General features: G+C 37.4%; 1 protein-coding gene across 3 annotated transcripts in view; it reads left to right on the top strand.

Annotated features, from left to right (window-relative positions):
- The window catches only part of PEX1 (peroxisomal biogenesis factor 1), a 79,585-nt gene that overhangs the window by 26,726 nt on the left and 37,101 nt on the right, over positions 1-15,758 (top strand). For all 3 annotated transcript variants that reach the window (XM_030857274.2, XM_060304591.1, XM_030857275.2), the window contains exons 9-13: positions 670-752; positions 2,143-2,275; positions 6,632-6,728; positions 8,181-8,351; positions 10,194-10,348. In XM_030857274.2, the coding sequence (XP_030713134.1) occupies positions 670-752; positions 2,143-2,275; positions 6,632-6,728; positions 8,181-8,351; positions 10,194-10,348 (639 nt within the window). The remainder of the gene's footprint in view (positions 1-669; positions 753-2,142; positions 2,276-6,631; positions 6,729-8,180; positions 8,352-10,193; positions 10,349-15,758) is intronic.

Here is a 15,758-nt window from a genome sequence, read left to right as displayed (position 1 = left end):
AATAGAATTGATCGTGTTAACTGGCAAGTGGATCATGATTTTAAAATCTTTTAGTACTGAAATAAATGAAAACTTAGCTTAGGGGTTTAATTTTTTTAATTCATATTTTTATTTGCAGTTTTGCTGCACAACCCATGTTGTTTTGTCGGTTCTTTATTTCTCAACTCTTCACAAATATTATCAGATCACTTCTCTTCCAGAAATATTTTTAAAGTGCTCCTTTTAGAATATTGTGTTTTGGTTAGGATATTCACTCTTATCCTTAATAAATTAAAGATTCTCTAGTCATTTAGAATTTCGGTGGTTTGAAATTAGACATTATTTGTCTACTTTTGAAATATAATTTAAGGAATACCATTCAGAGAAGATACAAATGTAAGATTATGAAAAGAAATAAATGTGACAGAAATCAAAATTGCAAATAAAGATATATCTGTAAACTGTATTAAGAAGATGACATTCTTTACTGCTTGTTAACTGTAAATATTTATATTCCTTGGATGAGTAAATTATTATTGTTAGGGCTATTTTAAGTTATAATCTTGCGTGTACAATATATCTTTTCTCTCTGGTGTAACAGAATCAGCAATTCAGTTTCCTGGGACCCAAGAAAAACAGGCAAAAGGCATAACTTTGAAATGTAAAATTGATTTTTCCTTGCTACTATAGGTCCTTCTGGATCCTATGGTAAAAGAAGAAAACAGTGAGGAGATTGACTTTATTCTTCCTTTTTTAAAGCTGAACTGCTTGGGGTAAGAAGTTATGGCCAAACTACCATGTTTAGACACATTTGACATTATCTTTTCCAGGGCTTTTATGTGTAAATGTTAAATTAGATGTTAATATCATTGAGTAGTCTTACTAATGCAGTAGTAAATATTTTTTTCAAGGATTGTTTCTGTTTTCACACCTGGCTTAGTAATTTGCCTTCTCTTCTTAGATAACTAAAAGTCTGAAACTTATTAGAAATTTTACTTTGAGAGTTGATTTGTGAAAAGAGAGCCAACTAGATATGACCTGGATCATACATGCTTGAATAAAACAATAATCCTTTAAAATTAATAAATTAATTTTAAAAGTTAAATCCAAAAACATTAGTTGAATGTTTAAAAATATTTCAAATTAAGTTATTCCTTCACTATCTTATTGATGTACTGATTGGGGTTATTAGTGTTTTCCTCAACTTTAAGACAAACAAACCTGAAAAGAACCTCCTCAATTACTTCAGCTCTTAATACAATATAATCTCACATAAACATTACTTCTTAGAATTCTTCACAGAGGCCTTTAGTAGATATAGTAGTAGTGATTTGATTTCCTGCAATAGTATAGTCTATAAATATTTTAGTAAAAGGATTAAACTATAAAGTAACAATGCTTAAATGTGGCATAATATTCAAGTATAAAGTAAAATCTCTTCAGTTCAGACTAATTTTAGGAATTTATGATATTTATTTTCAGAAATAAACTGGCAGTCAGAGTCAGGAAGTAGGTCAAAGTTCATATTTATATAATCTACAGATTGAAACTGGATTTCAAAAATGACATTTAAGAGGAAATAAGTCTTCAAGTATGCTAACACTTTAAAAACACCCATTTATGATAATGTTGGATGACAAACCAGAAATCATTTTCAGGGGGATATTTGTATGCATTAAGACAAATTCCTTAAGGAGTCCTATTAGGACAAAACTTTTAGTTACTGCACATGTTTGAAAGTAATAAAAATAGTTTTAAAATCTGTGACTCAGATTTGGCATTAATTCATTTTACTTTCAAGTAAGAGATCATTTTTAAGATTTTACTTTTTTTTTTTTTTTTTTTTTTTTTTTGGCGGTACGTGGGCCTCTCACTGCTGTGGCCTCTCCCGTTGCGGAGCACAGGCTCCAGATGCGCAGGCCTAGCGGCCATGGCTCACGGGCCTATCCTGTCTGCGGCATGTGGGATCTTCCCAGACCGGGGCACGAACCCATGTCCCCTGCATCGGCAGGTGGACTCTCAACCACTGCACCACCAGGGAAGCTCAAGATTTTACTCTTTTTATTAACTCATTAAGTAGCCTGGGAAGAAAAGTTTCAGAATTTTTTATAGCTAGATTTTACCCTGTTTCAGTGTTTTATCATGCAATTTACATGTTTGCAGAGGAGTGAACTCCTTAGGCGTCTCCTCCATGGAGCACATCACTCATAGCCTCCTAGGACGCCCTTTGTCTCGGCAGCTGATGGCCCTTGTGGCAGGACTTAGAAACGGAGCCCTTTTACTCACGGGAGGAAAGGTATGTGGTTAAAATGTGCTCGTTTTCACTAATTAGCAATTTTTAATTCTTCTCTTTGGGTTTTGATAATCTATTATATAGGGTTGTTGATACCAGATATGGAAAGCATTCATTCATTCACTAATATTTTTGAGTGCCTGCTGTTAGATATTGGGAACGTGGTGATGAATAAGGTGATGGTCTCCCTGCACTTTTTCTATATCAATTGATATGATTGTATGAATTTTCTTTTTTAGGATGTTGGTAGGGTGTTAATAAGGTTGATTGATTTTCAAATGTTCAACCAGCCTTGCAAAACTGTAATAAATCCCACTTGGTCGTGGTCTATTCTTCTTTCCATAATATCTTATGGAAAAACCCAAACGAACTTTTTGGCCAACCCACACATTCCTGGGTTCTGTTTGCTAATATTCTGTTGAGGATTTTTGCATGTAAGTTCATGAGCAATATTAGCCTATAGTTTTCTGTTTTTGTACTGCATTTGTCTGGATTTGCTCTCAGGGTAATACTGGCCTCGTAAAGTAAGTTGAAAAGTATTCCCTCCTGTTCTGTTTTTTGGAAGAGATTGTATAAAATTGATGTTAATTCTTTAAAATGTTTTGTAACATCTCCACTGAAACCATCTGGGCCTAGAGATTTCTTTATAAATTCATTATAAATTCAAAGTCCTTAATTGTCTGTTTCATTTTGGCAGGCATTTGGTAGTTTGTAGTTTTTGAGGAACTGGTCAAGTATTTGAGCATAAAGTTGTTTGTAGCATTCTCTTACTGTGCTGGTAATAGATGCAGAATCTGTTGTGATGTCCCATTTCCTGTTATTGGTGATTTGTATCTTCTCTTGTTTTAATCTTTGTCAGTCTTGCGAGAGCTTCCCTGCCCTTTTAAGGGGCTTACGGTTTTATTCTCTACCAATGCATATTTTTTCCAGGGCTACGGTGTGGTCTTTGTGAGTCTTCGTGCTTTTTTTCAATTCAAAATTATAAGGCTTTTTCATTTCTATTCACTTTTAACTCTAGTATCATAACTTTTTTTTCCTCTTACTATCCCAGTTGCTCTCTTTTGATTCTTAACTTAAAATATAGCAACTACTCCAATAATCTAAGTTTTCACTTTAGGAAGCTAGAAAAAGAAGAACAAATTAAATCCTATGTAAGCAGAAGAAAAGAAATAATAAGAATTAGAGCAGAAATCAATGAATGGAAAACAGGAAATCAGTAGAGAAAATCAGTGAAACCAAAAGCTGGTTCTTTGAAAAGGTCAGTAAAATTGATAAGCCTCTATCCAGGCTAAGAAAAAAAAAAGAGGATACAAATTACTAATATAAGAAATGAAAAAGTGGATATCAATACAGATCCCACGGACATTAAAAGGATAATAAAGTAGTAATAGTAATAAACAACTCTGTGCCTAAAAATTTGATAACCTAGATGAATAGACCAATTCCTTGAAAGACACAAGGAGTCTGCCAGAACTCACAGAAGAAGATATGGACAATATAAAAAGGCCTATATCTATTAAAGTAGTTGAATCAGTAATTAATAACTTTCCAAAACAGAAAGCACCAGGCCCAGATGGGTTCACTGGTGAATTCTACCAAACCCTCAAGGAAGAAATTATACCAATTCTCTACAGTCTCTTTCAGAGGATAGAAGCAGAGGAAATACTTCCTAACTCATTCTGTGAGGCCAGCATTACCTAATAACAAAACCAGACAGAGGCATTACAAGAAAACTACAGACTAATATCTCTCATGAAAATAGATGCAAAAATCATCAACAAGAGATGAGCAAATCAAATCAACCAATATATTAAAAGAATTATATACCACAATCAAGTAGGATTTATTCCAGGTATGCAAGGCTGGTAAAATACAGCAGCTACTCTACATGTTTTCTAGATGACCTGTGTCAAATTTCAAAATATATCATCGTGGTAGAATATTTATTTTGAAAAACAATATCCTACTGATGCAGAAACCAGAGTTCCTCCTTCTTACATAGAGGTAGCGTGATTAATAGAGCAAGTAGAAGACCTGAATTTGAGTCCCACCTTTGTTATATAGTTACTGGCTGTAACCTCAGGCAGTTTTCAGCTTCTTAACCTGCCTTTTAGGATTAACCTCACTTAAGAGAAATAATATATATGAAAGGTGCTATACAAATGTGAATTACTTTGAGTGAGAGAAAAGGCCCTCTGATTCAGCAAAAAGTGACAGGTGGGGCCTATACACCAGCACCCCTAATTTCTTTATTCTTTGGGGTCCAGTGACTTTAATTATAAATGCAATTCTGTAAACTATAATGATGGTAGTATTGTTGAATGCCTGCTAAATTTCAGACTTTGCACAATAAGCTTGGCTGTTTTTTCCAGTTCACAGTAATGAAAAGCAAAATATTACAGCTGGTACAGGGGTGTTAAAGCTAGACAAAGCAACAATGGTAAGAAATAGTAGTAGATTGGACTTCCCTGGTGGCACAGTGGTTAAGAATCCACCTGCCAATGCAGGGGACACGGGTTCAAGCCCTAGTCCAGGAAGATCCCACATGCCACAGAGCAACTAAGCCTGTGCACCACAACTACTGAGTCTGCGCTCTAGAGCCCGTGAGCCACAACTACTAAGCCCGCATTGCACAACTACTGAAGCCTGCATGCCTAGAGCCCCTGCTTCGCAACAAGAGAAGCCACCACAGTGGGAAGCCTATGCACCACAATGAAGAGTAGCCCCTCCTTGCTGCAACTAGAGAAAGCCCACACGCAGCAACGAAGACCCAACGCAGCCAAAAATAAATAAATTTATTAGGGGGAGAAAAAGGAAAGAAATAGTAGTAGATTGAGGGAGGAAACCTATATTAAAAGAATTATAGGGCTTCCCTAGTGGCGCAGTGGTTGAGAGTCCGCCTGCCGATGCAGGGGACACGGGTTTGTGCTCCAGTCTGGGAAGATCCCACATGCTGCGGAGCGACTGTGCCCGTGAGCCATGGCCGCTGTGCCTGCGTGTCCGGAGCCTCTGCTCCACAAAGGGAGAGGCCACAACAGTGAGAGGCCCGTATACCGCAAAAAAAAAAAAAAAAAAAAAAAGAATTATAAAAACCTAACAGTGGCAGACATAGAGAATGGACTTGAGGACATGGGGAGGGGGAAGGGTAAGCTGGAACCAAGTGAGAGAGTGTCATGGACATATATACACTACCAAATGTAAAATAAATAGCTAGTGGGAAGCAGCCGCATAGCACAGGGAGATCAGCTCGGTGTTTTGTGACCACCTAGAGGGGTGGGATAGGGAGGGTGTAAGGGAGGGAGATGCAAGAGGGAAGAGATATGGGGATATATGTATACATATAGCTGATTCACTTTGTTAAAAAGCAGAAACTAACACAGCATTGTAAAGCAATTATACTCCAATAAAGATGCTATAAAAAATAAAATGAACACAGAATCCAAAAAAAAACCTAACAGTGTTCAGTCTTCTAAGGGGCACTTATAGCAATGTTTAGCAAAATTTAAATATGTATACCTTTTGATGTAGTAATTACACTTCTAGAAATTTATTCTGAAGGTATAATCTGACAAATAAGTAAACATATATGTATGGATATTTATTTTAGCTTTACTTATAATAGTTAAAAGTGGGAGTAGCATAAATATACAGCAGGAAGGGTTTTGATAAACACATTATGGTCCAGTACATCCTCACAGTGGTATTGTGCTAGGGAGCTGATGCAGCTCTGTATCTGTTGATAAAGAGGACAATGATTTATTATAAACCCTCAGGAGTACTGTAATCCCATGTTCTTAAATTTACATAAAATGTGTGTGGAGTGTCTGGAAGGATGATACAGCAAAACAGTTGACAGTAATTCTGTGATGTGGGACGATTACAGATTTTTAAAAAATTTTTTATTTATTTTTTGTGTGGTACGTGGGCCTCTCACTGCTGTGGCCTCTCCCGCTGCGGAGCACAGGCTCCGGACGCGCAGGCTCAGCGGCCATGGCTCACGGGCCCAGCCACTCCGCGGCATGTGGGATCTTCCTTGACCGGGGCACGAACCCGTGTCCCCTGCATTGGCAGGAGGACTCTCAACCACTGCACCACCAGGGAAGCCCCTATTACAGATTTTTTTTTTTTTACCTTTCTCTACTAAGTATTTACAATTATTTCGTATTTTTTAAATGTTATTTTATAATCAGGGATGTGGATTTTCTTTTTTTCCCGGCCGTATTGAGATGTAATTGTTATATAACATTGTGTAGTATATACTTGATTGATGAGGCTGAATCTTGGTGGTTATCACAGTGACAGAGGCTATTTCTGTGACTGAATATATTGAGAGTTCTAATTTAAGCAATTATTTTCTAGGGGAGTGGAAAATCAACTTTAGCGAAGGCAGTCTGTAAAGAAGCATTTAACTTATTGGATGCCCATGTGGAAATAGTTGACTGTAAAGCTTTACGAGGTATGAATATGGTAATACTCTACATAAATCTTTTTTCTGGTAGAAAGAAATGTTACTATTTAATGCTGGTAATCTAATAAATACAAATACCTAATCTTTAACTTTTCTGTTGGTCATTTAGTCATTAAAATTACTTAGAAATTTTAAATCTGGCTTTCGAATGCTTTTAGTGTTTCTAATAAAAATTTTAAAACTCTCCATATTTGATGGAGGCCTTTTTTTTTTTTCCTAGCCAAAACTCTTTGTAGACTATATTCCTGAAAATTCCAACTTACACCACTCTGAAAAAGTTAGTATCTAGAATATACTCTAATGGGTATAGGTTACCTCTGACTTGCTTTGGGAAACATGTAGGGTGGCTGCCTCAGGGGAGGGAAAGTGGGTGACTAGGGACAGCAAAGAGGAGACTTACAGTTTATCACATACAGCTGACCCTTGAACAGTGTGAGTGTTGGGGTGCCAGCCTCTATGCAACGAAAGCCCTTTGTGTAACTTAGAGTCACAGCCCTCTGTATACGTGGTCCCTCTGTGTCCGCAGCCAGCCTTGGGTGGTACAGCACTGTGGTATTTACTGCTGGAAAAACCCACATATAAGTGGACTTGCACAGCTCAAACCCATGTTGTTCCTGGGTCAGCTGTACACTTGTACTTTTGAAAATCTTTGACATTTATATTATCTATTCAGTTTTTTAAAAATCAGAAATATTTTACTGAGTAGTTAATTTTTCCCCCCTTGGCTACCACTACCATATAGTCCCAGCTAGTCATTATATTCTGCTTTTTAATATAGTATATGATAGGAAACTAAGAAATGGCCTTTGAAAACCCATTACTTCATATTCTATAAATGTGGTTTCAGAGACATTGTCCATCTCTTTAGAGTCTTGCTTGAAGCCTCATGTGAAAATTTTGTTTGAGAACTAAGTAACAGGAACTCTTTATATTGGTTTATGAATTGGTATGTTCTCTGTTCTTTGAAAATTAAGTTGTAATTCACCAGGATGATTGAAGCCAAATTAATGATTCAAATATAGCAATTCTAGGATCTCTAGGTGGCTACCTTTGTGTTTGATTTTATCTGACTTGTGATCCCCTGCTTTCATTTATATTTTCCCACATCCTGCTTTTATTTTACTGTTTTGTTGTAAGCCATCTGAAGTTCTCCGTGGAATGAGGCAAGGATAAATAAATACATATGTATAGAAATTATAGTAGCATATTCCTTTTTTCAGTTTTGTAAAATTCAGTACTTAGTCCTTTGAGACTGTATTATTTAAACCATGTTAGTGATTAACGGATTTTAGTGATTGGTATATATATATAACAAAATACTGTATTGATTGAATTTTCATAGTCAAATCAATATTGAGCTTTTCTAATGCTTTCAATGGCAGCCTGACCTTTCCCAGCCCTCAAATAACAATAAAACTATTTCATATCTTCTGTGTTAAGGAAAAAGGCTTGAAAACATACAGAAAGCCCTAGAGGCAGCTTTCTCAGAGGCGGTGTGGCGGCAGCCTTCTGTTGTCCTGTTGGATGACCTGGATCTCGTTGTTGGCCTGCCTGCTCTTCCAGAACACGAGCACAGTCCTGAGGCTGTGCAGAGCCGGAGGCTCGCACATGGTAACGTAACGCGTTCATTCGCTGGCTGCAGGCCCTTGTCCTTTATCAGACAGCATTTCCAGTCTTCGTAGTAAATCTGCTCTCTTTAGAGAACAGAATATGTGCTATGTAATGTGTTGCTTTTGAGGCCTCTGGTAGCATTCTAATGTTGCTCTGTATTAGCAAAATCAGTAGAGTCAGAGCAGTGTGAAAATTCTACGAATTCATCATTAGTCTTTGGGGCCTTTTCATTCTCCTCCACTTATTAGAAATTGCTGAATTGTACAGATTTACTCTTGCTTTGTTCATTTGACAAATATTTCTGTGCACAGTCTATATTCTCAGAGTCTTGGAGAGGAAATAAAAGTAAACAAGTACAATGTTAGTACGGAAGACTGATAGTCATAATGGTAGCTACCATGTGTTGACTGCCCTTTCGGGGCTAGGGGTTGCTTTGTACTCTACATGCAGATATTCTCCTGGTTTTACAGGTGAGTAAACGGAAATTCAAAGATTATGTAATTTGTCCAGGATGACACAACTAGGAGGTAGGTAGGATATGTTCTCCTAGAAGTATGTACAGGGTGTGATAGGAGCACATACACTAAATTGAGGGTGGTATGGGAAATTATCAGGGTCTTTTAGGGGGAGTTCATAACTGAGATGAGTTTTTTTTTTTTTTTTTTAAATTTATTTTTAGCTGTGTTGGGTCTTTGTTGCTGCGCAAGGGCTTTCTCTAGTTATGGCGAGTGGGGGCTACTCCTTGTTGCAGTGCGCAGGCTTCTCATTGCAGTGGCTTCTCTCTTTGTGGAGCACAGGCTCTAGGCACATGGGCTTCAGTAGTTGCAGCACGCGGGCTCAGTAGTTGTGGTTCGCGGGTGCTAGAGCACAGGTTCAGTAAGTTGTAGCGCATGGGGCTTAGCTGCCCTGCAGCATGTGGGATCTTCCCGGACCAGGGATTGAACCCATGTCCCCTGCATTGGTAGGTGGATTCTCAACCACTGCGCCACCAGGAAAGCCCCCTGAGATGAGTTTTGATGGAGTAGTAGAAGTTAGTATGGAACAGTTTCAGGCTAATGAAGATGCAAAGGAAGTGTGGTCCACAGGCAAAGGTACAGAGGTAGAAGAAATCACAGTATGCTGGACAATACTCCTTTGCCTAGAGCTTAGGGTTCAAGGAGAGGGTGGGACCAGGGTGGGGGTTAGAGGATTTTGCAGTCTTCTGCTGCCTCGAGGTTCTTAAGAGGTGAAATAGATAAAAAATGTAACCACAGTGGCTTGGGTTACTGTAAACTGGTGTTAATCTCACATTTGGAATCCTGTAGCATCTGCAAGACTTGTTAGTCTAGTGTTTAAGGGAATGCTGCAGATTTCTAGGTCAGGACTCGGATATATGTTATTAATGCCAGTTTCAGTTCTAACCTCGTGCCAGCCAAACCTTGCAAAAGCTAGGGTTGAAAGAGATTGTTCAGGAAGTCATAGGAGTATGAGCTGTATTTTGCTTACTTAAACTTCCATATTGTGTTCTATTTTCATCCTTCTATAATATTTATTTCAGAGACCCCTTTTCATTTACTTAATAAGATCTAGATGAAGGAACCTCACCTAGGCATTGTTCTGAGTGTACAGAGTTTACAGTGCTTCCTATACCTTCATTAGATTGACTAGAGCCTGGCCAATATTAGGTCCTCAGTAGATAAACTGATGAATGAATGGAAGATTAACTTAAACGGTAAAGAGGAGCCATTCCATTCATACTCCACCTTAAAGCTCAAGTTTAGGGTATTATTTTTAATGAATGTATGATTTTAAAATTTCATGCTTTTGTGTACTAAGTTTTTACACTATATTACTTAATTCTAGCTTTGAACGATGTGGTGAAAGAGTTTATTTCCATGGGAAGTTTGGTGGCACTGATTGCTACAAGCCAGTCTCAACATTCTCTACATCCTTTACTTGTTTCTGCTCAAGGAGTTCACATATTTCAGTGTGTCCAGCATATTCAACCTCCCGACCAGGTAACATACTACTTGTGAAGATTATTGAAATATGTCCCTTTTTTTTTTTTTTGGCTGTGCTGTGTGTTATGCAGGATCTTAGTTTCCCAACCAGGGATTGAACCCATGCCCCCTGCAGTGGAAGTGTGGAATCTTAACCACTGGACCGCCAGGGAATTCCCATATGTCACTTTTTATATAAATTACATATTTTTCAATTTTATTCATGATTTGTGGCTTTAAAGTAATGCTTATGTTAGTGATCTTAAGGGTTCTTAAAAATCGACCTTCAGTGAATGTTTTGCTATTAGATGCACAATTTTTGTTTGTAACCATCCGAAATATTATCAGGTACTTTCCAAGGAAATGTCTTTTTATAAAACAGCATTTTTTTTTTTTTTTCATTATTAAGTTTTCTTTTTTTATTCCATTTAAAAAGAAACAAAAACCCTAAAAATTCTGAACTGCTTCATTTCGCATTGGTAAAATCTGTAAATATACTATGGAAATTAGAATTTTTTTTCCACTTTAGTGAGATATAATTGACAAGTAAAATTATATATATTTAAAGTGTACCACATGATGATTTGCTGTACATGTACATTGTGAAATCTTTACCACAATCAAGTTAATTAACACATCCATCACCTCACATATTTACCTTTTTTTAAGCATTTCTTCTTTTAAAACTTTGACTAAACTGTTTTTTTTTTTTACCAGCACTAATATTCTGTACCCATTATGACTCTGGCACACATTTCCAACATGTGGGTTTTTTCCCCACACCATCAAGCAATTTTTGGACACCAACTGGGTGTCCTGCAATTCAGCTCAATTCTGACACTACCCAGAGTGAGTATCAGATTCCACAGGTTAAGGCCTCAGTTCTACAAGACAGCCCTCCACTTTAGATGCCAATGTCACCTGTGCTTCTGACTGGTGATAAGTCAGAGGTTCCTACTATTCCCTCTTTGGGTTCAATTAATTTGCTAGAACAACTCACAGAACTTGGGAAACTAGTTTACTCACTAGATTACCAGTTTGTTACAAAGAATATTAAAGGGTACAAATCAACAGTCAGATGAAAAGATACATAGGATGGAGTCCGAAACAAAGGAGCTTCTGTCCTTGTGGAGTTTGGGGCCTGGCCCGGTGGCACATGGAAGTGTTCTGGTTCTCCAACCTGGGAGCTCTCCAACCCTGTCCTTTTAGGTTTTTATGGAAACTTTGTTACATAGGCATGACTGATTAAAGCACTGGCCATTGTCATTGATTCAGCCTTCAGTCCCTCTCCCCTCCCTGGAAATCAGGGGGTGGGACTGAAAGTTTCAATCCTCTAGTCAAGGTTGGTTCCCCTGGCAACCAGCCCCCATACTTAGGTGCTTTCCAAAAGTCACCTCATTAACGTAAACTCAGGTGAGGCTAAAGGGGGTTTGTTATTAATGTCAAGACACCTTTATCACTCTTATCATTAGGACATTTTAAGGGTTTTAGGAGATCTGTGCTAGAAGCAAGACAAAGACCAAATATATACAAGCACATACAGCCCATCATCTCCTCAGGAGACTTCAATCCTGATGGTTTTAGTGTCAGCACGCTCAAAAAGAATGTTCTGGGACAGGCAAGCATATTTTAACTTCTTGTTTAAAATTCTTACGTCTACTCTAAATATTCAGACCCTGTGCTAATTAACTGTTATTGAAGAATAAAAATACACCTGTTATTAAGCATAACAGAATGGTAGTGGTATTGGTCATTGAATGTGTTTTTAGAATATGTTTTTTTAAAAAGTGTTTTTTTTTTTTTAACATCTTTATTGGAGTATAATTGCTTTACAATGGTGTGTTAGTTTCAGCTTCACAACAAAATGAATCAGTTATTTATATACATATATTCCCATATCTCTTCCCGCTTGCGTCTCCCTCCCTCCCACCCTCCCTATCCCACCCCTCCAGGCGGTCACAAAGCACCAAGCTGATCTCCCTGTGCTATGCGGCTGCTTCCCACTAGCTCTCTACCTTACGTTTGGTAGTGTATATATGTCCATGCCTCTTTATCGCTTTGTCACCGTTTACCCTTCCCCCTCCCCATAGCCTCAAGTCCATTCTCTAGTAAGTCTGTGTCTTTATTCCTGTTTCACCCCTAGGTTTTTCATGACATTTTTTTTTTTTAATTCCATATATATGTGTTAGCATATGGTATTTGTCTCTCTCTTTCTGACTTACTTAGCTCTGTATGACAGACTCTAGGTCTATCCACCTCATTACAAATAGCTCAATTTCGTCTCTTTTTATGGCTGAGTAATATTCCATTGTATATATGTGCCACATCTTCTTTATCCATTCATCCGATGATGGACACTTAGGTTGTTTCCATCTCTGGGCTATTGTAAATAGAGCTGCAATGAACATTTTGGTACATGACTCTTTTTGAATTATGGTTTTCTCAGGGTATATGCCCAGTAGTGGGATTCCTGGGTCATATGGTAGTTCTATTTGTAGCTTTTTAAGGAACCTCCATACTGTTCTCCACAGTGGCTGTATCAATTTACATTCCCACCAACAGTGTAAGAGGGTTCCCTTTTCTCCACACCCTCTCCAGCATTTATTGTTTCTAGATTTTTTGATGATGGCCATTCTGACTGGTGTGAGATGATATCTCATTGTCGTTTTGATTTGCATTTCTCTAATGATTAGTGACGTTGAGCATTCTTTCATGTGTTTGTTGGCACTCTGTATATCTTCTTTGGAGAAATGTCTATTTAGGTCTTCTGCCCATTTTTGGATTGGGTTGTTTGTTTTTCTGTTATTAAGCTGCATGAGCTACTTATAAATTTTGGAGCTTAATCCTTTGTCAGTTGCTTCATTTGCAAATATTTTCCCCCATTCTGAGGGTTGTCTTTTGGTCTTCTTTATGGTTTCCTTTGCTGCGCAAAAGCTTTTAAGTTTCATTAGGTCCCATTTGTTTACTTTTGTTTTTATTTCCATTTCTCTAGGAGGTGGGTCAAAAAGGACCTTGCTGTGATTTATGTCATAGAGTGTTCTGCCTATGTTTTCCTCTAAGAGTTTGATAGTTTCTGGCCTTACATTTAGGTCTTTAATCCATTTTGAGCTTATTTTTGTGTATGGTGTTAGGGAGTGATCTAATCTCATACTTTTACATGTAGCTGTCCAGTTTTCCCAGCACCACTTATTGAATAGGCTGTCCTTTCTCCACTGTACATTTCTGCCTCCTTTATCAAAGATAAGGTGACCATATGTGCGTGGGTTTATCTCTGGGCTTTCTATCCTGTTCCATTGATCTATCTTTCTATTTTTGTGCCAGTACCATACCGTCTTGATAACTGTAGCTTTGTAGTATAGTCTGAAGTCAGGGAGTCTGATTCCTCCAGTTCCTTCTTTCGTTCTCAAGATTGCTTTGGCTATTCGGGGTCTTTTGTGTTTCCATACAAATTGCAAAATTTTTTGTTCTAGTTCTGTGAAAAATGCCAGTGGTAGTTTGATAGGGATTGCATTGAATCTATAGATTGCTTTGGGTAGTAGAGTCATTTTCACAATGCTGATTCTTCCAATCCAAGAACATGGTATATCTCTCCATCTATTTGTATCATCTTTAATTTCTTTCATCAGTGTCTTATAATTTTCTGCATACAGATCTTTTGTCTCCTTAGGTAGATTTATTCCTAGATATTTTATTCTTTTTGTTGCAATGGTAAATGGGAGTGTTTTCTTGATTTCACTTTCAGATTTTTCATCATTAGTATATAGGAATGCCAGAGATTTCTGTGCATTAATTTTGTATCCTGCCACTTTACCAAATTCATTGATTATCTCTAGTAGTTTTCTGGTAGCATCTATAGGGTTCTCTATGTATAGGATCATGTCATCTGCAAACAGTGACAGCTTTACTTCTTCTTTTCCAATTTGGATTCCTTTTATTTCCTTTTCTTCTCTGATTGCTGTGGCTAAAACTTCCAAAACTGTTGAATAAGAGTGGTGAGAGTGGGCAACCTTGTCTTGTTCCTGATCTTAGTGGAAATGCTTTCAGTTTTTCACCATTGAGGATGATGTTTGCTGTGGGCTTGTCATATATGGCCTTTATTATGTTGAGGAAAGTTCCCTCTATGCCTACTTTCTGCAGGGTTTTTATCATAAATGGGTGTTGAATTTTGTCAAAAGCTTTCTCTGCATCTATTGAGATGATCATATGGTTTTTCTTCTTCAGTTTGTTAATATGGTTTATCACATTGATAGATTTGCGTATATTGAAGAATCCTTGCATTCCTGGAATAAACCCCACTTGATCATGGTGTATGATCCTTTTAATGTGCTGTTGGATTCTGTTTGCTAGTATTTTGTTGAGGATTTTTGTATCTATGTTCATCAGTGATATTGGCCTGTAGTTTTCTTTCTTTGTGACATCCTTGTCTGGTTTTGGTATCAAGGTGATGGTGGCCTCGTAGAAGGAGTTTGGGAGTGTTCCTCCCTCTGCTATATTTTGGAAGAGTTTGAGAAGGACAGGTGTTAGCTCTTCTCTAAATGTTTGATAGAATTCGCCTGTGAAGCCATCTGGTCCTGGGCTTTTCTTTGTTGGAAGATTTTTAATCACAGTTTCAATTTCAGTGCTTGTGATTGGTCTGTTCATATTTTCTATTTCTTCCTGATTCAGTCTTGGCAGGTTGTGCATTTCTAAGAATTTGTCCATTTCTTCCAGATTGTCCATTTTATTGGCATAGAGTTGCTTGTAGTAATCTCTCATGATCTCTTTTATTTCTGCAGTGTCAGTTGTTACCTCTCCTTTTTCATTTCTAATTCTATTGATTTGAGTCTTCTCCCTTTTTTTCTTGATCAGTCTGGCTAGTGGTTTATCTATTTTGTTTATCTTCTCAAAGAACCAGCTTTTAGTTTTATTGATCTTTGCTATTGTTTCCTTCATTTCTTTTTCATTTATTTCTGATCTGATTTTTATGATTTCTTTCCTTCTGCTAGCTTTGGGGTTTTTTTGTTCTTCTTTCTCTAATTGCTTGAGGTGCAAGGTTAGGTTGTTTATTCGAGATGTTTCCTGCTTCTTAAGGTGGGCTTGTATTGCTATAAACTTCCCCCTTAGAACTGCTTTTGCTGCATCCCACAGGTTTTGGGTCGTTGTGTCTCCATTGTCATTTGTTTCTAGGTATTTTTTGATTTCCTCTTTGATTTCTTCAGTGATCACTTCATTATTAAGTAGTGTATTGTTTAGCCGCCATGTGTTTGTATTTTTTACAGATCTTTTCCTGTAATTGATATCTAGTCTCATGGCGTTGTGGTCAGAAAAAATACTTGATACAATTTCAATTTTCTTAAATTTACCAAGGCTTGATTTGTGACCCAAGATATGATCTATCCTGGAGAATGTTCCATGAGCACTTGAGAAAAATGTGTATTCTGTTGTTTTT

The sequence above is a fragment of the Globicephala melas genome, chromosome 9 (genome assembly GCF_963455315.2).
Source record: "Globicephala melas chromosome 9, mGloMel1.2, whole genome shotgun sequence".
NCBI lineage: Eukaryota > Metazoa > Chordata > Mammalia > Artiodactyla > Delphinidae > Globicephala > Globicephala melas.
The sequence above is the reverse complement of the archived record's forward strand: the minus strand, read 5'-3'. Positions and strand labels throughout refer to the sequence as shown.